Source organism: Chanodichthys erythropterus, chromosome 12 (genome assembly GCF_024489055.1).
Source record: "Chanodichthys erythropterus isolate Z2021 chromosome 12, ASM2448905v1, whole genome shotgun sequence".
Classification (NCBI taxonomy): domain Eukaryota; kingdom Metazoa; phylum Chordata; class Actinopteri; order Cypriniformes; family Xenocyprididae; genus Chanodichthys; species Chanodichthys erythropterus.
Genome location: NC_090232.1, coordinates 4409981 through 4436213, shown reverse-complemented (window position 1 = coordinate 4436213; position 26233 = coordinate 4409981). Strand labels below are relative to the sequence as shown.

The window sequence follows — 26233 nt, the reverse complement described above, 5'->3', positions numbered from 1 at the left end:
GGCTCATCCGAATCTCTCACTGACTCCTGTCACAGTGGTTTTCAGTGAATAATGATTTAAATTTCACTGAATAATGGTGTGGATATAGTACATGATTCATACTGACTGGTGTTTTCTCTCTTATTCCTAAATTTTCCCCTTTGGTAGAGATGGTAATGAAATTGAAAAGACTAACATCTGTGTAGGTGTTTGGTAGTATTTCATTTTTAGACTAATAATATATTTCAGTGTGATATTAATGTGATATATTATTCAATGTGAAATGTCGAAAGTTGCTCTTCATTTTTATATTATGTTAGATTTTGAAATTAAGTTTAACAGTTGGTTCTGAAAGAGTATGAAACATGTGCAGATTTGCCTGTGGGTACATGGAGATTTGGTGGTGTTTATGTCTGAGTGAGAAAAGAATTCATGTAATTTGAAAAAGATGTGGTCATTAAATACATTTTGTGCCAAAGCAATAATAAATGATCCACAGTTGAGCCCACATAAACTGCGGTTGTGCTCACTGTGGGAAGAGTTTTGAAAAAGTGACTTAAGTATTGAGAAATCTGTCCTAGGGATTGTAAAAAAACAAATGTAAATGCATTAAATAGAACAGTTTTGGGGAAAATTACTTTTAAAAGTAATGCATTACTATATTGAGTTACTCCCTAAAAAGTAACTAATTGTGTTATTTAGTTACTTTTTATGGAAAGTAATGCATTACATTACTTTTGCGTTACTTTTTCTCACCTGGACTGGGATTGTTTGTTTGTTTTTTCTTTTTAATAACAATAAAAGAGTTCTATTTTGGGGGGCAAATGTAAAGGCCCTTGCACACCAAAAGTGAAATGAATAAACCTCAGGCTGAAGGAAATGCATAATTACGCCTGCACAGTACAGGGCGCAGCTCAAACAAAACTGCCAAATGCCATTCTGGGGTGTTTCCCAAAAGCATTGTTAAGTTGCATCATCGTTAAGTTCCTAACATCGCAAGTTCTGTCGTTACTAACACATTTCAAAGATTTGGTGTTTCCCGAAACCATAGTTCAAAGGAACATTCGCAAACTGCATCGCAAGTTTGAAGCAATATTTCTTGTTTTTATGACATGTAGACTTAATAAATCGTTATCTTGAGCAAATAAGGAAGCTATTTTATTTCAAACATATACAAATGTCATTTACATATTTTAGTTTTTCAAGAGATTTTGAAGTGCGCGCATGTGCGTAAGTGCTGTGGTACATAAGAACGAGCCTATGATTGAATCTGGAAATTAAGCAAAATAACTGAGAAAAATGAGAATTAGACCTCAGATGTCATGTCCGTAGTTTATAGCAAAAAATCTAGCATTGAAATCTCCACCACCTGCGTGACATTCACCAACGTGGCTGAACAACAGGTTTCGACAATGCGGTTTCGGGAAACAGTCGTGACAAGCTAGTTGATTTGCTTAACAATGCATCGTATTATGGTAATGAAGCAGCAAGTTACGTTGTTGTACGGGAAACACACCCCTGGATTGAAGAATAATATGATACCTTAGTAACTTTACTAGAAAAAAGTAATCTGATTATGTAACTCAAGTTACTTGTAATACGTTACCCCAATACTTAAAAAGAATGAGAAATACTTTTGTGTTCCACAGAAGAAAGAAAATCTTGTGGGTTTTGAACGACATGAAGGTCAGAAATGATGACAGAATTTTTGCTTAGGGCGGGTGACCTTTTGTTTTGAAGAAATTCTGCACAAACATGCATTTTTTGTTTTTCTTTGTCTGTATATATAACAATGTTTGCATGGATAGAGGATATAGATTCTTCACCTGTACAATGAAAATTGCCATTGGAAATCTGTAGACCCTCAGTGTTATATGTGCTTAAGAACTAATGCATCCTGAAAGACTGTCGGTGTAGAGAAAGATCCACCTGTCTGACCTATTGAATGCAGATCATCTTCAGATCAATAGCCAATGTCAGGAAGAAATCCACTGATGGGAGGAGAAATACTCTCAGTTATGGTATATTACTGTATAAATACATGTAAATACATTTCTTAGATGATCTGTCTGTCTATTTGTCTACCTAGATATCTAATACTATACTATACTATACTATACTATACCACATTTATGTGAAATAAATAACATTTTTAATTCATTAGCTGGTCGAATTATTAGCTGGTTTACAAAAACCAGCTTTAAATAATTTTTGTTGCTGGTTGAGGTTGGCCTGTTAGCTAACCAGCTTAGATCAGTTACCATAGTCCAAAACAGCTTCCGGCATAAACTTGATTTTTCTAGAGGGATTTGTATATTTACCTATAAAATTATGCATAATCATAATGTTCTATTGTTATTCTGTCATGTTTTCTTATGAGGCCAATAAATTTGCTGCTGTCACTCTCAGAGTTTATTTGCAAGTGTTGACATTTTATATACTGAATGTTGAATTGCTATCTGGGCGTCCTGTGTGAGCGTGTTTGATGGGGATCATAAACTCTATTTAGAGAGAGTCAGTTTGGCTTTGTTGTTGTTTGCTTTTAAGTGTGATGTGTCTGGAAAAACTCCCACAAATCCCGACGAGAGCCAAATACAAAGCAAATAATGAAAAGAGAAGCAACAGACCATTAACTTTTTTGCCTTGTTGTGACATATAGCACAAAAATATTGGGCTATAATAAAGCAAACAAGGATATAAAGCTATTACTTGACGAGATTAATTGATCTCAAATCCTATAATGGTTTAATTGACTGGAAAATAGCAGATGGTTTGATAGCAGTATCGTAAAAGAAGCTTGTCAGCAGAGCCTTAATAGCCTCTCTGTCCAATTTCAAATATTTCGCCACACATTTTATTTGCATCCTGCTCTACCATTCTCTTTCTTTTAAAGAGAGAGGGAGAGAGAAAGGAAAACACTGCTATACTCCTTTATTTCACTCCACAGATCTCTAGAGGTCTCATATGTTTTCTTTCTCTTTATTATAGCCTATCTGTTTGTATGCTGCTACTGTTGTTAGGGAGTTGCTAGGTGGTTGCCTAAAGTCACCATGAAATTAAAAAATGACCAAATCTTTTTTCTTTTTTTTTTTTTAATGGACTATTGCAGTGTTTTTTTTTAAACAAATTATTTATCTTTTATTATTATTATTATTATTTTAAAGTGCCATTCTAATCTTAATTAAATAACTTGTAATAATCCTACATTTTTTTCTTGTTCAAGAAGATGTTTCGCTCAGATATACATCACAACAGGGAAGAAAAGATGACCACAGCTTCCATTTCATGCCGACTTTAAAAATTCTGAATGTCTTTAAGAATTCTGAATTTTTTGTATGTTGCAGTGCAGCTTCTAGGGTGTGGTTGCTAGGGCGTTGCTATGCAGTTGTTTAAAAATTCTAAATGTTTTAAGCATGTTTCAGTGCAGCTTATAAGGTGTTCTGTGTGGTTGCTTGAGTGTTACTAGGCAGTTGTTTAAGATTTCTAAATGTTTTTAGCGTGCTGCAGTGCAACTTCTAGGGTGTTCTGTGTGGTTACTAGGGCGTTGCTAGGTAGTTGTTTAAGATTTCTAAATGTTTTTAGCGTGCTGCAGTGCAACTTCTAGGGTGTTCTATGTGGTTGCTCGGGCGTTGCTAGGCAGTTGTTTAAGAATTCTAAATGTTTTTTTGCATGTTGCAGTGCAGCTTCTAGGGTGTTCTGTGTGGTTACTAGGGCGTTGCTAGGCAGTTGTTTAAGATTTCTAAATGTTTTTAGCGTGCTGCAGTGCAACTTCTAGGGTGTTCTGTGTGGTTGCTTGGGTGTTGCTAGGCAGTTGTTTAAGATTTCTAAATGTTTTTAGCGTGCTGCAGTGCAACTTCTAGGGTGTTCTGTGTTGTTGCTCGGGCGTTGCTAGGCAGTTGTTTAAGAATTCTAAATGTTTTTTTGCATGTTGCAGTGCAGCTTCTAGGGTGTTCTGTGTGGTTACTAGGGCGTTGCTAGGCAGTTGTTTAAGATTTCTAAATGTTTTTAGCGTGCTGCAGTGCAACTTCTAGGGTGTTCTGTGTGGTTGCTTGGGTGTTGCTAGGCAGTTGTTTAAGATTTCTAAATGTTTCTAACATGCTGCAGTGCAACTTCTAGGGTGTTCTGTGTGGTTGCTTGGGCGTTGCTAGGCAGCTGTTTAAAAATTCTAAATGTTTTTTTGCATGTTGCAGTGCAGCTTCTAGGGTGTTCTGTGTGGTTACTAGGGCGTTGCTAGGCAGTTGTTTAAGATTTCTAAATGTTTTTAGCGTGCTGCAGTGCAACTTCTAGGGTGTTCTGTGTGGTTGCTCGGGCGTTGCTAGGCAGCTGTTTAAAAATTCTAAGTGTTTTTAGAATATTGCAATGCAGCTTATAAGGTGTTCTGTGTGGTTGCTTGAGCGTTACTAAGCAGTTGTTTAAGAATTCTAAATGTTTTTAGCATGTTGCAGTGCAGCTTATAGGGTGTTCTGTGTGGTTGCTCGGGCGTTGCTAGGCAGTTGTTTAAAAATTCTAAATGTTTTTAGCATGTTGCAATGCAGCTTATAAGTTGTTCTATGTGGTTACTTGAGCGTTGCTAGGCTGTTGTTTAAGATTTCTAAATGGTTTTTAGCATGTTGCAGTGCAGCTTCTAGGGTGTTCTGTGTGGTTGCTAGGGCGTTGCTAGGCAGTTGTTTAAGGTTTCTAAATGTTTTTAGCATGTTGCAATGCAGCTTATAAGGTGTTCTGTGTGGTTGCTTGAGCGTTGCTAAGCAGTTGTTTAAGAATTCTAAATGTTTTTAGCATGTTGCAGTGCAGCATCTAGGTTGTTCTATGTGGTTACTTGGGCGTTGCTAGGCTGTTGGTTAAGAACTCTGAATGTTTTTAGCATGTCGCAGTGCAGCTTCTAATGTTTCCTGTGTGGTTTCTAGGGCGTTGCTAAGTGGTTGTTTAAGAATTCAGAGTGTTTTGAGCCTGTTGCCACGTGGCTTCAATAGGATGTTTTGGGTGGTTGCTGGGATGTTCCAGGGTGTTGCTAGGGTGTTTTCAGGGTGGTATGTGTGGCTGTTAGGTGGTTGCTTTGTTTTGAGTGTTTTGTAGTATGTTGCTGTGCACTTGCAAGGGTGTTTTGTGTGATTGTTAGCACATTGCTAGGTAGTTGATGAAGTGTTCTGAGTGATTTTTAGAATGTCATTCATGGTGTTGCTAGGGCATTTTTTGGTGGTATAGTATAGCGTTGCTAGATAGTTTCTGTCAAAATACTGTAGTTACTTCAGTTATTGTTACTACTGTAAAATCATAATAAATTATTACGATGTCCATCAAACAGCGTAAGAAGCTTTCAGAAGAGTTCAGTCATTTGTTTAATGTCTTTTTAATGAGAAACCTTGTCATTTCTTTGTAGGAGGGCTGGTTGTAATCATCTTCGTATCACTTTTTCCAGTTGAATGCAAATCTAATCAATATATAATAAATCATGGACAACCATCTTGGAGGGGGTGGAATGGGGGTCTATACAATCGTTTAAACAAAGAAAAAGCTTCCTCCCATGCAGTCCTAACTACCCTCCACAAAGGCAAATGTGCCCTAGTAAATAAGCAAACACCCACTCATCAACACGTGCTAAGCACCTGCAGCATCCTGGCCTCTGTTGCACTGGAAAAAAAAAAAGGGCTGAGCCATCGTTTTTTGCTTTTAAGTGCTGGTGGGTGTGTGCAAAGGAAGGTGGATGCAATGTGGCAGCCATTAAAAATTAATTCAGGCCCCTGAGGTCCCAGACCACCCATCAATCTCCCAATGACCATGGCTGCATCTTACTCCGTGACAGATGCCCTGGAAATGGACAGGTTGCGTGTGACTTGAATAATCTTAGGGAAAACTGGAGCACGGTCAGAATGTGGAAAAGAGGAGAAGCGGCCAACAGGGCCTGTCTCGGTTAATCCTGAAGAATGGCCGGTAAAAACGGTGGAGGAACGTGTCTCAAGTGAGTCTAGACTGGATGTAGCAAATGCTGAGCGGGCAGAGCTTTAATTGATGAGTGTGCATCTGTCACAGTTTTCTGAAAGGCTTTTGTATTGCTAATGCGAATAAAGAGAGTGCTCGTAAGCAGATCTCATGGCAACAGTTGCTTGAACAGAATGCCTTTGCCAAAGTGCAAAATCTGTGGATGTCTCACAAGACAAGCTTAAAGAGATACTTCTTCACCAAAAAATGACAATTTTGCCACTGTCTACTTACTTTCTTTTTCTTTCTGTGGAATCTTGAGGTGCGTCCCAATTCGCATACTTATGCACTATTCTATGACATTTTTAAGTACAAATAGTGCAAGTAGTGCATTCACATGGAAAATTCCAAAAAGAAAAGGTTCACTTTAAATACCCGGATGACGCACTAAATTAATGGAAAAAACGAAGTGTGAAATGTTGGACACTTCATGCACTCAACTGTCGCAGCTTTAATTATGTAGTGGAGTGGGAGGGGGTATCAGACTCCGATGTTAAATGCCAAAATAACCTGATACAATTCACGCACTACATGGATGAGTACATAGTGCATAAGTACATAGTGTATAAGTGCATAGTGGGCATTGGGACGCAACTTTGGTATAGCAGAATGTCCAGAATCATTGTAATATGCTGATTTTCTGATCAAGAATCATTTGTTATTGTTATCAATGTTGAAAACAGTTGTGCTGCTTAATATTTTAAGGAAACCATTGATGTATTTTTTGATGAAAAATTAAAATCACAGCACTTGATATTTTGGTACATTACAAATGCCTTCACTTTTGATCAATTTAATGCATCCTTGGTAAATAGAAATATTAAATTCTTTTAAAAAAATAAAAATAAATAATAATAATTAAAAAATATGCAGGAAAAAAATAGTAGGCTAAATCGTTCGCATGATTTACTAATTTGTTCCCTCGATTAACTAAAACGTGAACATGCTCATGATTAATAAATCGAGGGAACGAAATAGTAAATCTTGCGCACAATTTAATGTGTGGGGCTCTGTAATAAATAGAAACTTCAGGAGAAATATAACACAACCGGAACCCTGAACAAAGAACAAACAGAGGACTAAAGCAGATAGTATATTTCATTTTGTATTTTTATGCGTACGCTAAAACACACAGCCTTGCAAAGTGTACTTGACTTGTACGTGTTTGATGCATTAGTACCATTTGATGCATGTGCATTGCGACCAGTTGCAATATCTCTATGAGTTACAACCCATGTTAATATCTTTGTATTCTTCCATGCAAGAGATGTACAAATGACGATACTTTCTAACCTCTTCTCACAATCTCTCGTCTAGGCCTCCATTGTCGCTGTAGCTTGCATGCATGCCTTCCCGTCTATGCAGTTTTTCTTTGACTACCTTGTGAATCGACGCCCCAGGGCACGATTGCCACCTTGTGGATAAAGTAATTACTGCAAAAAAAATTAAATGCGCATGTGTGACTGTTTGCAAAAATTTGCACATACTATTCTGATGACGGAATTCGCATCGCGCGCACTGTATGCTGTCCCTCACTGTACACTATATATGCTGACCTTCAAAGTATACTTTAGCCTCTAAATACACAAGGAGAGCTAATGAACTGAACAGAAACAGGTGCATAATTAATTAAAAACTATGGAAACTAATACGCATCAGTATTTTTGAATATTTCAGAAACCGCTGATCTACTGGGAATTTCACGCACAGCCATCTCTAGGGTGTACAAAAAGAAAAAGAAAATATCCAATGAGCGGAAGTTCTGTGGATGAAAAATACCTTGTTGATTCCAGAGGTCAGAGGAGAATGGCCAGACTGGTTCAGCTGATAGAAAGGCAACAGAAACTCAAATAAACACTCGTTACAACCGAGGTCTGCAGAAGAGCATCTCTGAACACACAACATGTCCAACCTTGAAGCAGATGATCTACAGCAGCAGAAGACACACCAGTGCCACTCCTGTCAGCTGAGAACAGGAAACTGAGGCTATGATTCACACACACTCACCAAAATTCGACAATTGAAGATTGGAAAAACGTTGTCTGGTCTGATGAGTCTCGATTTCTGCTGCGACCTTCAGATGGTACGGTCAGAATTTGGCCTAAACAACATGAAAGCATGGATCCATCCTGTCTTGCATCAGCGGTTCAGGCTGCTGCTGGTGTAATGGTGTGTGGGATATTTTCTTGGCACACTTTGGGCTTCTTAATACCAACTGAGCATTGTTTAACCACCACATCTGACTTGAGTATTGTTGCTGACCATGTCCACCACTTTATGACCACAGTGGACAAATCTTCTTATGGCTACTTCCAGCAGGAGAACGCACCATTTCATCTCACCTCTAATTTGATAGGGGCCAAGCTAGGTTCTTCTTCAAAAGTATTAAATTAATCATTAAATGAAATCATCAACGAGCCCGGATACTTAAATTGCATTGGAACTGGAACCAGAAATTAAAAAAAGGAATATTCAGTAATTATTCACCTGATCCAGCTAATCAAGCTCTTCAGGGATTACTAGAAACTTCCTGGCAGGTGTTTTGGAGCTAAACTCTGTAGGACAGTGGCCCTCCAGGAACTGAGTTTGACACCCCTGCTTTAAACTCCCGTCTTTCAAGTGTGTTTTGTTTATGATTAGTAAAATTATTTTTTTTACTAAACTAACATTATGCTGGCAGAGATGAGCTTTGGTGCTCTATATATGCTCTCACGTTGAGTGTGTTTTCTACATTGGAGCCATCACACCTCTCATCACAAAGCAATAACTCCCTGAGGCAAACTCTAACCACACTGTAAGCCTGAAACCTCCATTCGCTCTGGGTCTCCATTTTCCTCCAGTCGCAGGTTATGTAACGGAGGAGCGGTCGTCATGGAAACCCCTCCACTCCGGTGCCCCGGTGGATGGTTTGATGAGCTGCCAGCAGTAGGGTCACAACTAATGGCATTCCAGCTGTCTGCCATCAGCTATCTGCACACAGCGTGTTCCATCAGCACTGATCCAGGACCAGACTGCAAATTCCAAACCCCTTAACAAGATCATACTCCTAGATGGAACAGAATTCTGCTCTCAGATCAACATTCACTCCTGGTTTGACCAAAACAAGGGGCTGTTAGAGAGCCATGCTTGTTAAAGAGTTTGAAGAATGCTCTACACACCAGTGGTTCTCAACTCGACACTGCATTTTGGCCTTCCATCTACATTTAGATGGTGTTTTTGTCATGTGAAAATTTGAGCTTTGTAAAGGCGCTCTCCAAAGTGGATAAATTTGAAAATACCGTTTTCACAGTCCACACTACAATGTGAAAACAATTTCAAATTTATCCAGGTAGCTATTTGAAATTAAACGATTGCATGATTATGCATCATGTTTAATCATGTGATGCATATTGTAGCGATAGATATAGGCTGTCTATGGTTATCAGGGCTTGACATTAACACCTGCCAGCGCTACATGGATGGATTTCAGCGGTGGCGGGTAATGCAGTCACTCCTACTAGCCACTTTGGCGGGTTGAATTTTATTTATAATATATACACTTTTCAGTTGTAGTCTTTTAAAAAGGCATCTGAAATAATGAACTAAGTGCAATGAAGTGTTGTCAAAAATATTGATTTTTTGATATGTATAAATACTGAAATATCTGAAATGCAATACTCATTTTCCACAGAATAGATACATGATATCAGCATTTCTCTCTCTCTCTCTCATCTCTCCGACAGTGAGTTGACACACAAACCTTCCTCCTCTCACTCACTCGTTTCATTTGCTCCGGATGAATATTGTTGGTGTGACAGGGCTTGAATTTCGGCGTGGGATTGCACGTACATAGTTTTACTTATTCCCACAGATTTTGTTCTCACACCCAAAATGCGGCACATAAAGCCACCTCTCTACTAATAATCTTTATATTAGATTCCTGCACTGTAAAAAATCTAATATAAAGATTATTAGTAGAGAGGTGGCTTTATGTGCCGCATTTTGGGTGTGAGAACAAAATGATTTTAACAGTAAAAGACTGTAAAAATGCTGCGGTGAAAAACTGTCAATTGGTTTACAGAAAGTTTCCGTACTATATATGGTGAATAACTGTAATAGATCTAACGGTACATTTAATGTAATTTTATGGTAAAATACCATTAAATTCACAGTTTTTGGAAGTGAAAAATAACAATTCATTGTAAAATTTACAGTGAAAAAACGTAAATTGACATTCCCACAATTCCCTGCGTGACACTTCACATTTGATATATATATTCTGTTTCTTCTTAGTTTTTCTCATTTTTTTTCTAATCAGTTATGTACATTAGGGTTTTATGTTACATCTAATGTTGTTAAATTAATGTTTATTGCATTTTTAAAATTTCATGCATGTTACCATGATGGTGTTTAGTGTGTGTGTGAATGACACTGTGTGCACCTACTATATATTAGAATTGTCCTCAGCTTGTGGAAAATCTGCTTGTGATGAACTTTAATTCATCATGTGACTCTTATCACCACTGTGTTTGGTGACTGTCAGTGTATTATAAATGTACAAAACAGATATTAGTACTTCATTAGGTTGGTAAATTAACATTATATCAGTTAATAAAATACGTTATTTTACCGTAAATTTAACAGATTTTTTTTTTTTTACGTTGCAATTGTATTTTTTTACGGTAAAGTTTTACGGTAGATTTTACTGGGATTTTTTTTTACAGTGTGCAAATGACAGAAAATTTAGTATATATTAGTATTAGTATACATTTACAACAACCAAAAAATGTACAGTAAAATACAATTTTCCACTGAAACAGTAATATACCATAAAAACAATGCATTCTGTGTAATATTATTAGTTGTTTTGACAAATATTACCAAGAATACATTGTTTTTATGGTATATTACTATTTCAATGGAAAACGGTATTTTACTGTATAAAGTTTCCTTTTTCTAGTCATTTTTTAAATTGCATTTTAGACCATTTCATGAGCTCACACTTACAAATAATCAGATAAATAAAGATAAATAAATAAATCAGTATATTTCCGAAGGAAAGGAATCCGAGCTCGGAATTTGGCCTGAACCCAGAGTACTCCCCCTGTATCCCTGGCTGGGATAGGAACCAGGTGAGTGTGAGGAGTTGGGGAAGTCAAGGGATGCAGAAAACTGTCAAGGAACGTAGGTGAGTCTGCTATGAATGTGTGTGTGTGTGTATATATATATATATATATATATATATATATATATATATATATATATATATATATATATATATATATATTTATTTATTTTTAAGGCCTCTACTGTAACTTTAAGGTGCTGATACATCAATAGGAGTGACAGATGTTGAAACAGTAAGGAAAAGAAAAAAAAAAAAATCAATGAAATTAGTAATGCTATTTTGATTAAATTCCAAAAGCAAGAATTTACAAGGAATTCGGCCTTGTCATTTATAATAAGAATGTTGAGGACATCATGCCTACATCTACAGTTGTTCATAATGCAGAGGATGGAGGTGGTAAGCATTCAAGAAGTTATGAGTGTTATTGTAGGTTGCAAAATTAACCCAAGATTTATCCCTTGCTCACCAAATCCATTTGCTTTTCTCTTTGCACCATGACAACAGCAGTGATCAAAGGTTTCAGAGGAAGTGATGACAAAGGAGCGCAGCCACAGGTCAGTGCTTTTGAAAAATATATGTTTAACCTCGTTACCATCACCGTGGTTGTGAATGCATTAAACATTAGGCCTGATTTATTAGGCACCTGCTTCTGCTGAAGGGAAAGATCCGCCCACTCCACACACGACCAGAATGAACTAAAAAGAATGAGTTCAAATCAATGCAAAATCAATTTATCTTATTTCACACAAGGCTGCCTCTTAGGGATCAGACGCAAGAAACTAAATAGATCAACATTAGCAAAAGGAAACTAGTTTTTTTAATGACACAATGCTTGCGAATAATGTAGCTTTAAAAAGATGACAGTGAAAATGTATCCATAATGCAGCTGGTGAGTGTTTAAGAATGCCATCGCAAGATTATGATGTTAGTGATGAGCAAAATTGGCTCACTTATATACATATGTATACATATATACATATACATATATATATATATATATATATATACATATATATATATATATATATATTACATATATTAGGGGTGTGACAGTAAACAAAAATGACGGTTCGGTACGTACCTCGGTTTTGAAGTCACGGTTCAGTACGTGTTCGATACAGTAGGGTGAGAAATAAAAAAAAAAAAAATCTCTTTTTTTTTATAAACAATGTTTTACTGAACCAACTGTGTCTGTCTTTAAATGTATTATAATGAAAATGTTCTTAAGGATAAAATATATCTCTGCTAATGCTGTGAACTATTAGGGAGCCCTTACTTGCACTTTACTATAATAAAGGTTACAATTAACAACAGAGCCCACATTATTAAAATCAGTTGCTATTTATTTTTAGATATAATCATCAACACTCAAATAATAATACAAATGTATTTTACTGACTGTTTTACTGACATCTTTCAGCGGTTGAAACACTGATGGAGTGATTACACGAGATATGATACGTTTCAGTAAGTTGTACTGTATCTTTCAACTTACTTTCATGTTCATTCTGTAGTAGTGAAGATGAAGAGATGATCGCGTTCACTCGCGCTCCGCGCTGCCGTTTGAACTGAGGCGCCTATAGGGTGATCTGTCACGCCACATCAAAAAGCGTCAAAACGGCATTTATTGTTTGCATTTCGTTATAAAATGGACAGAATTTGAAAGATGGCACTTTGTGTCTTATCGAAAGTAACACAACACAGAGCTTATTGCAATTATTGGTGGTTAATGCTGGTTAAAGGTGGTCAGGGTAAGAAGTATTACTGCGCACGCCCCCTTCTGGACTGGAGTGTGGATCGCCTGTGACTGTCTGTATTTGTCATCTAACTGCATGAAACTGTTAACAATGAGATTGTGTTTTTCTTCTTCTTCTTTTTTTTAATAGTTAATTAACACTGCTTTTGTCATTTATTACAAGATGGACAAAATTTGTCACCAAAAAAGTCATTCGGTTTAACCAATTTTTTTACCGAATGACACTTTTGGTTACTGAATGATGCTATTTTCAAACAATGCTAATAGGCTGATATCTAGCTAGCTAGCAAAAGGACAATAAAATATTTTATATTTATTACAAGTTTTTAAAATATTTCAACATTTTCCATGTTTATAGCGGTTGTACCGAATGACCTGATGTTTCGGGACATGCATATTTTTTCAAATAGTTAAGAGAGAGTTAGTTACTTTGCTTCATGATCATGTGGTCCTTTGTAGGTGCCTGAATTATGTCACATCCTGTCACATGATATTGACCGCATGACTTAATCCAGAATGGTCCCTTTATATTGGTTACTCCAAAATTCATTTTTCCGGACAAATCTAAAATTTCTCAAATCTAAGCAACAACTTCTACATATAATTCTACTACTATTTTGCACTATGTTGATATATGATGTTATACAATTATGCCAGAATAAAAAAGTATGCACATTTATTATATTTTAAAGATATTTAATCCCAAATGAAATGGCTGTATTGGATATTAAACCAAATAACCTTTTTGCACTTCAAAATCTTTATATATCATTTATGGTGAAAATATATTGATTTCAGTATATTAAACTGTAAAATTATAGTAAATAACAGTAAATTGTTAAAATATTTTAAAAAATCATAATAATACAAAATAATACTGTCTCAAATGGTAAAAATCAGTTCAACTGTGTTTTTCATTGCGGTCATATTTTATTTAAATACCATTCTTTTCTTATGTTTGTTATGAATATGTACATTTAGGGTATTGTGTGTAAGATTTTATGTTTAGTTATTGTTTATTGCATGATTTCGTCATCATAATAACCTTGATAATGTGTTGTTTGAAATAATGTACATGCTTAATAGTTATTGTTCATGGCCATAAAGTCACTATTGATTAACTTCAGTTCATAATGTGGACTTCTAGTTTACCACCTGTATATAATGGTTCTTATCTGTATATTTAATGTTACAAAATTCAATTTTAGTACTTCAAGTAGATTGGCATACAACAGCTAATGACATCAACAATTATGAACTGTAAAATATACAGGCACCAAAATGCCTCTCATAATGCCTGAAACATTGTCATCCTAATGTTCAAAACTGCCAGTTTTGAACATTACAACACAGCATTTTTTTTTTTTTTTGCCAATAATTTCTCCTTAATGTCATTGGCCTTGGCAGTGGTCATCAGTTTAAAAAGTGTCCAGAATTCGGTTGCATTCTGTCAATCACAGTCCCAATATGATTGAATAGACATTCAAGCTTCTCAATCAAACAATGACGCACAAAGATCTCTCTTTCCCCCATTCCTCAATGACTTTGATATATGCCTTTGCCACTGAATCTCATCTAATTGTCATTATGGGGTGTTGGGCAGTAATTAAAAAGGGCTTAAATGTTGCAGCACACTATTTTCTTTTGCCAAACACGCACACGCGTACGTCTCTAGAGCCAGTCATACTAACAAGGTCAGATTTAGGGGTCGGTCAGGCACTAGGCTTTGAGGTGACGGTAAATGAGAATCAGGAGGAATTTGCAGCATCGCTTAAATCAGAACATAATGGTTTGGATGACAGCAGAGAGACAGGCATTGACAAACCCACATTAATCAAAGCAACCACATCTGCACTCTAATCGTTATCCTCATTTACCTGCAAATGGCTGATTCAGGATTTATATTTTTAACCCAATCAAATCTTAATCGCATTTCACTTTAATCAATTGTGTTTAAAGAGATGATGAGTAATTTGTTTAATAATATAGCACCAGTAATTATAGTTGGTTATTGCAAAGTTTTACTGTGCAACACAGAATAACCTTCTCTCTGTTAAACCTCTCATGGGTTTTGTGGAATTAAAGGGATAGTTAGTTCACCCAAAAAATGATCATCATTTACTCACCCTCAAATTGTTCCAAATCTGTATAAATTACAGATTATAAACTATAATCACTGGTAACACGGTAACGGCCGTATGTAATTTGACGTACGGTGGAAGAGTGACCTCTGACACGACACATGATGTATTGACGAATACATCTTATAAAAACCCATTGCTTCACTTCAGAAGGCCTTTATAAACCCACTTTTTTGGTCTTTAATGGTAATGAGTAAATGGTACCCAAGATTTTAAAGTTTCTTCATGAAACCATCAATGTCAAATAAAGAACCTTTTATTTTTAAGAGTGTAGTGGGTTGAGATGCGTACCGAAGCACTTAGTTTAAATCACTAAATCTGAGCATGTTAGCATGTTCATTAGAAAGACGTTTTCCTCTTCTTGCACTATTGACTTTTTAGAGCGTGTATATACAGATATGAATGTTCCGGTAGCAATAACCAGAGGAACATCAAGATATTGGCCATTAGTTTTGATGTTAATGTATTCATAAAACTGGCCTTGGAGAAAGTTATTTGGAAAATAGCTTTTCATGTGCACAAGACTGAAGTCATTTGTAATAAAAGTTATTGTTCTGTTTCAATGTTCACAATGATGACGTTGATCTTTCTGAACACATTAAAAGCTCGAACGCAAATGACCTTTTCTCTTTACAGGCAAAGTTTATGTGTGAAATTGCTGTTTTGTGTAGGTGATGGCAAAGTTGTCATCTAACCTCTTTTGTATTTCAGTGTGAAAGAATCTGGCATCTTTAATCAAGGTCTGATGACTCTAAAACATTCATGACACATCATTGATGACACATGTCTGAAACTTACAATGCAAAAGTACGCTTTGTTATTTGAAGGCCTGTTAGCCTACGTTTATGAGTAAAAGGGTTTAACAAAAGTATAAAATAAAGTGTGTAACGTCAAATGAAACAGCCTACGCATGTAACGCAAAAGCTTCTAGCTACAAAAGCACCCCATTCGTTTATGTTTTCTCCCGCAGACGACCTTAATGGACAAGTTAGTTAAATTGTTTATGCCTAGCTACATGAAGGTTTAATGTGGCAGAGAAGATAACTCTATCGCCCCCTCCATTATTAAATTTTGTTAATGTAACAGAAGAATAATGTTCATACTGTCTAAGTGGGCAATCATTGCAGTGTTATGCACTTGTGTTGAGTAGGGATATATATATTTTTTTAATAATTCAGTTATTTCGACATTTCATCTTTTGCAATTGCGAGTTTACATATCACAATTCTGACTTTATCGCAATTCTGAGTTTATAACTCGCAATTTTGAATTTTACTTTTTTCCTTGCAATTCTGAGTTAAAACTTGAAATGTATATGTGAGTCATAAAGTCCAAATTGATAGATATAAACTCTAAATTCTGAGAAAAAGTCAGAATTGTGATAAGTCGCAATTGTGAAAGAAAAGTAAAAATGGTTTATCTATCATAATTATGACTTTATTTCTTGCATTTGTGAGTTTTATTATTAAACAAAATTTAATAATGAAGGTGGTGACAGAGATACCTTTTCTGCCCCATCATAAACTTGCAATTGTTTAGTTGTAAAGTAAGTTATAAAATAGACACAATTGCATGGACTTTTTTTCAATAATTCTGACTTTATAACTCGCAATTGCAAATTTATATCTCGTAATTCTGACTTAATACTTGCAATTGTGATTTTATATCATGCAATTCTGAGAAAAAAAGTCATAATTGTGTATGGAAACATGCAATTTGAGAAAAAAGTCATAATTGTGAGAAAAAAAAGTCAATGTTTCCGCTACTGAATGAAAAAATAATAAAGGTAACTGCGACTTTTAATTTCACAATTTCACGCCACATAAACAAACAGAAAACAGTTATTATCACATCCGCTGTTCGGAGAAAGTGTTAATGGCAGTATGAACTGACGCTGAACTATTATGGTTGCCGTTTTATTCGATCTACATACCTAAACGTAGTCAGAAGAAGAAAAATAATAAACTTTTAGATATCAATCTGCATAAGATGTCAGTTATGCTCCTTTGAAGGTGTCTTGAGTAAAACGACTCTAATAAAATACAAACAAAAGACATGAACCGGAAGCAATGCGACCCATTTTACAGAATACCAAAGTTTGTTGCACATAACCCCTATTGTAAGAAAATGTCAGAATTGTGAGCTGATTTTTTCCCCCCTCAGACCTGGACTTTATAACTCACAATTGCGAGTTTATATCTCACAGTTCTGAGAAAAGAAGTCAAAATTGCAAGATGTAAATTCACAACTGTGAATCGTGAGATAAAAGTTCACAATTATCTTTTTTTTTTAATTATTATTCTGTGGTGGAAACAAGCTTCCATATTGATAAATAAAAAGCTGCTTGGTTTGAAATTGACGTCAGTGTGAGTCATGCTTCATAAATCACTACACAACTTGACAACAGACTGCACTGCACCTTTAGAATCTTTAGTGATTAATCAAATCAGTTGCTTTGATTAGTTGAAATGAACGGTCTGAATGATTCATTGAATTGAATAAGGAACTATAAAATTGGTATGTAAAGTATGTTTTTGGTCAAAAAATAAAGTGCATCCTCTTTTTGCGTATACTCTCTCTTTCTGTGTGTGTGTTTGTATGTGTGTTTCTCTGACAGGTGTGGCATTGCAAATACTGATGTGATCAGCAGTGATTGATTTTATCTGCAGGGCTGAGCAGTGCTGAGGTACACGGGTCCAGGCCTCTCTGCCCCGACACCTATAAACCCATCCAAACACAGGCTGGTCTGATTGATTCGTGTATGGACCAGACGTGTGACCAATGAATAATTAAAACCCTTAAACCCGTGCGGCTTTGGGAATTGGCTGCCCGATGACCAGCTTTCTGACTTATTGACGGTCTCGCAGCTGTCACGTCAAGAGCGCTGATGATTTGACAGCCAAACACAAGTCATCAGAGGCTTAGTAAGTAGGCGGAGCTGGTAATATTATTCAGCCAATCAGCATGCGTGAAATTTAATCTAGTACAACCATCGTTGTTCTGGGCAGATTGTTTGTGACATGCTGATTTGGCGAGGCTTAAGATATTTATTGCACAAATAATGTGTAATAATTAGTCAAATTTGAGGAAATAATCAAAACAGAATTTAAACTATAAAAAGGTATTTGTTTGGTTATGCTAATAACAGTATGATTTTATATCAAAATAACTTGCATTACATTGTGTGTGTGTGTGTTAGAATCACAGAGCATGAAAATGTTTAAATTAGTGCACTGCAATAGTGCCAGAGCTGAACATGTTCTGCTGTCTGATAGCGCCCCCTGCTGCTCATTGCATCTTCTTGAGAAGAGGCACATTGTGTTGGAGAGACTGGGGCAAGTTGTCACATTTGTTACAACTATATTTCATAAGTTAGGTCTATTTTAACCTGTAGGATTATATTACATATAAACTTAAAAAAATATATTATATGTAAATATATTTGAGGTAAGTTGTCACATGAAAACCTTTAATTTATTGACATTGTTTTGTGTATTGTTAAAAATTACTATACAAAATATTAAAGTAAAAAAAAAAAACAAAAAAAAAAAACTACATTTTGTAAAAAAAGGCAGAATTCAGAAAATAATGTTCTGTTTTTTTTTATTTAGCCAAAAAAATAAATAAATAAATAAATAAATAAATAAAAATTAATTTGAAATTAATATTTGAAATTTAAGAGATACTATCTAGTGTGACAACAAGATCCTGTCTTCCGCATGTGTTATTATAATATTATAAAACATACATAATGGATACATATACAAAACCATTGGATTGTAACATATACAACATTTTCAGTGTTAAACTTAAAAAAAAAACAAAAAAACAATTATACTGTAAATTTGTCACTAATAAAAGCACTCTAGACTGCGCTAAAAGTACAGAAGTCAAACACAGTGAAGGTGGCTATTCATAGGCGGAGGGTGAACCAACTCCACTTCCCTTTTAAATACACATTTAAATAGATTTCCATGAAATAGTTTCAAGGTATGTGTTGCTGCCTAGCAACAACCTACACATCCAAGCATAAACGCTCCCGATAAATTATTTGTTATTAAAGCGGCTATGTTAACAAACCACTGCCTTACCTAATGCAGCCAAATCCTGCGTTTGCACATGGCCCGGTTCCAGGATCGAGTCACTGAGGCCGAGGTGCTTCAGAAATTAGTGCTCTATCCTTAATGCATCCATTTCAACATATCATATTTTAGTCCCATCCATTGCTGTGGCAATCACCATTATGTCAAATATTGCCATTTCGAGAGTGAATCCCACATGTGGATGTCAATCCCAAAACTTTTGCATTGTACATGACTGCTGGTCAAGTATCTTATGAAAAACAAAAGTTTAATTCAAATTCTGAATATATATTAGGACTATATTATTAATATAGCCTATTGTCTAGAAAGCATGCAAAGAGTATTCCCTTTATAATCACTAAAAAGCTGTCACTCATTTTAGTTAATCTCAATCTCACAAAGTTCTGTTATAATCAAAGAAGCTGACTGAACAATGAATCTCTTTCCCCCGGTTTCACAGACAAAGCTTAAGCTAGTCTCAGACTAAAATGCATTTTTGAGCTGTTTTAAGTGAAAGCAACTTGTACTGACATATCTGAAAAAAATGTCAGTGCCATAGTTTTGTCTCAAGATAGTGTTTTTTTTCTAGTGTACGTTTATAAAAGATACTTAAAAATCCTAATTGAACTAAGACTTAGGATAAGCCCTGTCTGTGAAACCAGGTCATTGAGTGGTGAGTGGATTCTACCTTAAACAACTCTGATTGGACATTGTGTTCAAGAAATCAACATTGTGTCTGTGATTGGCTACATTTCTCAATGCTGCAGAAACACGCTAAAATATGTTTGCGAGCTGCAATTATCAGGGTTCAAACACTTTAAGGTCTTTAAGCACATGCATAAAAAGGTATTATGTTTTAATTAGCAAGCCTGTAACCATCTCGTTCATAAATGGAAAAGACCATTTACAGCCAACAGGCAATTTACCAAAGGAAATATATGGTTTTTAAAGCTTTTTTAACAGTTATTGAGATTGAGGTTTGAAATAATCTCCAATATTTAATGAACAATTTGATTGGCAGCGGCAGTCCTAGAGGCAAAGGCAATAAATGTTGCGGGCGTGTGTTAAAACTCGCATGATATACAATCCTTTACGCATGTGAAAAACTCGAAAGTTTGACGGATTTCTTTCTAATTTCTCATAAGCTTCTAGGCCTGTGAGTCAAACAGGCAAGTTTCGTTCCGAATGGCCTGTTAACCTTGTCTGACAGATGCTCAAACTTCATTGGCTGCCGCCGGACGCTTTTTTCGAGATACTCGAATGTCCTCAAAGACATCACGTGCCAAATTTCAAGTCAATCAGACTCGGGGTAGTTATAACCATTGTTATGTGTTATAGCACCACCTAGTGGCCTGTCGCTGCATACTTTTTCACGCAACCACAGAATGAGCTCTTACATAAATGTGCTGAGTTTGGTGAAAATATCTCATATCGTTCACGAATTATAGCCATTTTAGCTAAAGTGGCTCCTCCCACTTTGAACGTATTGGCGGCCCTTAGAGACCGTGAATCGAAATTCCATCTTTTTTTGATAATTATTGACAAACAGACTCCAGACAATCTTGCTGCATTGGTTTGGTTCCAATCGGGCCAAAAAGTTCACAAAAGTAGCTTTTTAAAAAAAAAAAAAAAAAAAAAAAAAATCCAAAATACCTGAAAACTTTTATGGGAGAATGCTGATTGTTGGGAATTTTAAAAATTACAATAGGGTTTCAGCGCTACATGTTTGAACCCCTAAAAAAGAAACCTTTGATGCTCTCCAGAGTGCAAACACAGATACATGCTGGATAGTTTGCCAAATGCTTTGTTGATATGCTATCATGATGGAGAAAACTGATCCTAGACCAGCAGTTATTGGCAGCTTTTACCTCTAAAAGCAATCCGAAGCAGCAGCAGTCAGTAGTTTGAGTGAGATAATTCCTTGCCCGGCCTTACACATGCTCCACCTGTGGTTGTTTTAATGAATAACCCTGCAGAGTCAGACTCTCAGGTTGTTCTGTTGAACAGCAGCTCTAGAAGAGGGAAATGGCTCAGAGACATTTTGAGGGAAAAGAACATGCTGAATCGTATCAGCGTCACCGTGTGTCTCCTCCTATGGAACTCATAGATGAAGTGCTGAACTTCCTTCGAATAAGAGTATGTGAGATGGATTTGTGTTTGAAAAAGCTTTTGTCAGAATGACTCAGCAGTTTACCTATCTGTTTTATTTGTCTTTAATGAGGCTAAACTATATGGAAAGCATATCATTGTTTAGCTTGTGAAACTTTGACCCTATTTTATAGAATGGATTGAGATCTGATAAGATCTCGTTTGTCAGTATGCTGTATGCAAAAGAATAGCAGATATACAGTAAGTCACTTATTGCTTTATTAAAACTTTTGCAAACATTCTTAGTCTTTCGTTTTTAAACTAAGCTGAAATAGGCCTATTTATGGATTTATCCTCATTTACTGCTTTAAAGAAATAAGAAATAGTAAATAGCCTATATACATCACATTTCTGTCATTTGTTAATCCTAATGTTTGAAACCTGCATGCTTTTTCATGCGTGTTATTCACCTTATTCTGACGTTTTTGTTCCACTCCATTATACTGCATGATATTGCAAACTGTACTTGTTACTGGTTTGTAGCGCTAATTATTTTAGCATTTAAAACATTGTTATTCTTCCCATTATTTACTCATTTGTAAGGTACCTATAGCGGCAAATGAATCGGAAAAATACACTAAAAATGCTGGGTTAAAAACAAGCCAGGTTCGGTTAAAAATGGATAAACACAGCAGCTGGGTTAAATATTTGCTCAACGTGCTGGGTAGTTTTATTTAACCTAACTATTGTTTAAAAAAAATACTATATGTCTGAACCCAAAATAGGTTGGAAATTAAAATCAGACACATAATTACTAGAGGCAACAATAATAATCAAAAGGTGAACATTTATTAATAAGCAATTTAATAAATGTTTATTGTTTAATTATTATTCACGCAACTTAATGTTCATTTATTAAACATATTAATACATGTTAATTTCCAACATATTTTGTGTTCATTTTAAGTGAGCAATACAGTCATTTTTAATGAATAGTTGATTTAAATAAAACTACCCAGCAGGTTGGGCAAACATTTAACCCAACTGCTGGGTTAAAACAAACCATTCACTGTTTTTGACACTTGTCACTGGGGCAGTACCCTAAGTACAAAAGTGGAAAGGTACATCTTTGTATCTACTTACCCCTAAATGGTGCATATTAGTACCTTTTTACCTTAGGGTTCTGCCCCAGTGACAAGCACCATACCTATTTTTCTGACAGTGAACCCAGCATTTAGAGTGTATAGATTACTTCTACGTTGCTACATAAGGTAAATGTGAAAAGAAAGAAAATTATATGGGTTACATTTCATTTTTACTTAAGCTATCCTTTTAAGTGTTCATCACAGATGCAATGAAGTCAGCTGTTGAAAACACACCAGCATACACTCTAAAAAATGCTGGGTTAAAAACAACCCAAGTTGGGTTGAAAATGGACAAACCCAGCGATTGCGTTGTTTTAACCCAACTGTTGGGTTAAATGTTTGCTCAATCTGCTGGGTAGTTTTATTTAACCCAACTATTGTTTGAAAATGACTATAAGGCTGACTTAAAATGAATCTAAAATGAAATTAAAATGTTCATTTATTAAACATATTAATAAATGTTAATTTTCAAGATATTTTGGGTTCATTTTAAGTAAGCAATACTGTAATTTTTAAACAATAGTTGAGTTAAGTAAAACTACCCAGCAGGTTGGGCAAACATTTAACCCAACAGTTGGGTTAAAACAACGCAATCGCTGGGTTTGTCCATTTTCAACCCAACTTGGGTTGTTTTTAACCCAGCATTTTTTAGAGTGTAAGCTTTCTTCTCACCTCTATGAACAGATAAAGGAGGAGCTTGATCTGGCAGTGGATGTGGGCTGTGGATCAGGACAGGGCACTGAGCTACTGGCCCCTCACTTTATGACTGTGGTCGGGACAGATATCAGTTCAGCTCAACTGGAGATAGCCGAGGCTAAAGATCATGCTGCAAACTTGTGTTACAGGTACAAAATAACTAGATAAACACCTGTAAGAAAATATAGAACAACCCTTATTTTCATTATCCTTAAAAAAATACTGTGGCAGACAGTAGTATGTGAGGGTATCACATGGCAATACCATGGTACTGACAAATACTTCAAAGAATATTAAGGTATTGCATAGACCCCTGTATGTACTTATTATAATTACAATAACCAGCTAATAACTAGGTACTAACCCTTAACCTCCCCCTAAACCTAACTAACATTATATATATATATATATATATATATATATATATATATATATATATATATATATATATATATATATATATATATGTGCAATTATGCAATATATATATGCAATTATGTTTTTATCCACTTTTCCCCCCTTATTTTTCCCACTAGTGTATACTCACACTTACGTACATTTATCTGTCTATCCTGCTCCGTTAGACAGAGTCCTGCAGAGGAGTTGCCCTTTGAGGACGATGTGGCCGACTTGGTTACATCCATGACAGCGGCTCACTGGTTTGACCATCCGCGCTTCCTGCGGGAGGCAGACAGGATTCTGAGGCCAGGAGGCTGCCTCGCTCTGCTCAGCTACACCATGGATTTTGAGCTGGAATATGGAGAAAGTACCTCGAAACTCAATGAAATCTGTCAAGAGGTTAAATAAACCATAAACAAAATGCTTCATGGGTTGTTGCTCAGGAAACCTACATTATAAATATTTGTTATGAGGCAGCCCATGTGAAGTATGATGCAGCATTTTAATTAATTGGTTTTCGAGCACTATAGATCTTCAGTGTAAATTCTATTTTTCAATTCACAGTTCTACGCAGCCCTGCTCCCTTATCGGAAAGCTTATATAGGATCCAGTTCCCTCCAACTGTACAAGATGATCTATGACCTTGTTTCATACGATGATAAAGAGTGGTACGTGTGTTTTTATTACATAGTGGTTTTGTAAGGATCCTGTAAAAAACAAACAAACAAACAACCTTAATGGTATATATATATATCTATATATATATATATATATATATATATATATATATATATATATTATTTAATTTAGTGTAAGTGGCGACTGATAGTGGATAAGCAAGTCGCTTCGCATCAAGTTCCTGATCACCCTTTTGGGGTTTATTCTGCCATAACAACCGTCTTGATGTACATTATCCCGCTTATTACATGTGTAACTTACTTGCGCAAAGCTTCTGCGGAGAGAGCAGTTTGTACAATCATACCACATATTACACAGCATTTCGCCAGATAAATAATTATGGGCATAAGAGATGTTGATCTGAGATGAAACCGATTTAAAATTGTGCCAGTTTGTTATTTTATAATCCATTACAGTGAACAAAACAATAGTCGCAATGAAACGAGAGAGATTGAGTCCGCGATACCCAATGATATAGCCCAATTAAATAACTGTACACTAAATATTGATTTGACTGAATTTTAATATTTTATTAGCTCACCAAACGTAACTTCCATGAGGAAAAACGTTCCTGGCATACATTTACCCGGATGAGTCTGTGTTATCTGTTTTTAGTGGTTGTTGCTATCGGGGATGGTGTGACTGACCAATCAGAATCAAGTATTCAACAGATTCATGTAATAATAACATATAATGTACTGTAATGTAACAGTATGCGCTGTTGAGCCTCGCAAAGCCTCGCAAGGAGAAATGGAAACAAATGAGCTCAACACACACAAAGAAACTCAGTTAACATTCAAAATGTGGAGTTCTTATATTTAACGTTACAACATATGATACGCAACATCACACGACCTGAATAACATCACGAAAATGTGACTGATTTCATGCAACAGTTCAATAAACAAGTAGTTTAAATTAAATCACTTACATTTTAGGTGCAATATTGACTGTTCTGTTCTGTTTCAGCAGTGAAAATAGTTCCAAACAAAGATCACAGCAGATAGCGCATCTCACAGAAACACTCTGCCATGTTTTCATTACTGAATGATTCAGCGATTTGAACGAATCGGTTGATTCGAAGATTCAGTTACCCATTCGTAAACAACTGCCTCATTCTTGAATGAATCAGCCGTTTGAATTAATTGTTTGAATGAATGACTCAATGACTCACTCATTAAGATGGTCACCTGCTGCCACCTACTGGTGGTTTAGTGTCACGTTTAAAAGAATTGCTCAACATTAGGTGCAATAAGGTAATAATATAAGCAGGTGCAATTTATTAATTTTCCAGTGTAAATGATTTAATTTTATTGGTAACGGCCCAATAGTGTCTTGATCAAATTTAAGAATTTAAAATTAAATGAAGCATAGGCCTACATTTAATAAGATTGGGGGAAAATGCCCTTTATAAAGGTAAAAAAGAAATGCCACAAATATACAGATTTAAATATTTCAAAGTTGATAGAACAATGATGAGAATATTGCTTCAGAATAAATTATATTTACAACACAAAAAAATCCATTGTTTTCTGGACAAGCAACTTTTTTTTACTCAAGTGAATGGCCAATTATAAAAATATCAGATTCACACTTGAATTTGTTTGCACAGGCACGAATGTCTGAAGGTCCGGATGATGATGCCACTGTCAGGGTTCATTGGCTTGGTTGAAACTTTCTCTTCCTATCAAGGTTTTCTTGAGAAGGATCCTGTTGAGGCCAAGAAACTGTCTCAGACCATCACAGACAGGTAACAGACTCATAAATCAGATCATCGTCCTTGGATTTGCTCCAGTGTAATTTTTTATTTCAACCTGCTTAAAAATGTCAACACATCATATATAAAACATAATAATATAATTAACAAAATGTTATTAATTGTAATTATTTCATTTTTTATTATTCTACATTTATTTTTTTCAGGTTGTTGGAAGCAATGGTGGCCTCGTCGCCTGACACAGAAGTAACAGTGATAGTGAAATACTTCTATTTATTAGCCTCTAAACCACAGAAATCCTAAAATGGTTTCAAACCCACAGATCCCTCTCTGTTTCAATACTTCTAAGAACATTAAAGCATTTGTGTTGAACAATAAACACTTAACAGTTGGATTTATTTATATCGTGGGTTTAATGTTTCTAGGAACACCATCAAATAATCAGCTAAAGGGCTCAAAACAAAACCTC

At 35.6% G+C, this 26233-nt stretch overlaps 1 protein-coding gene across 1 annotated transcript; it reads left to right on the top strand.

The window, feature by feature from the left end:
* The first annotated feature begins 21066 nt into the window (after positions 1–21066).
* si:ch211-93g23.2 (uncharacterized protein LOC100005086 homolog) lies at positions 21067–26082 on the top strand. The gene is made up of 6 exons (XM_067405068.1): positions 21067–21177; positions 22959–23119; positions 23555–23768; positions 23934–24037; positions 25660–25797; positions 25971–26082. The coding sequence occupies exons 1-6, from the start codon at positions 21067–21069 to the stop codon at positions 26065–26067; spliced, it is 825 nt and encodes a 274-aa protein (XP_067261169.1). The 3' UTR covers positions 26068–26082.
* Positions 26083–26233: the final 151 nt, after the last annotated feature.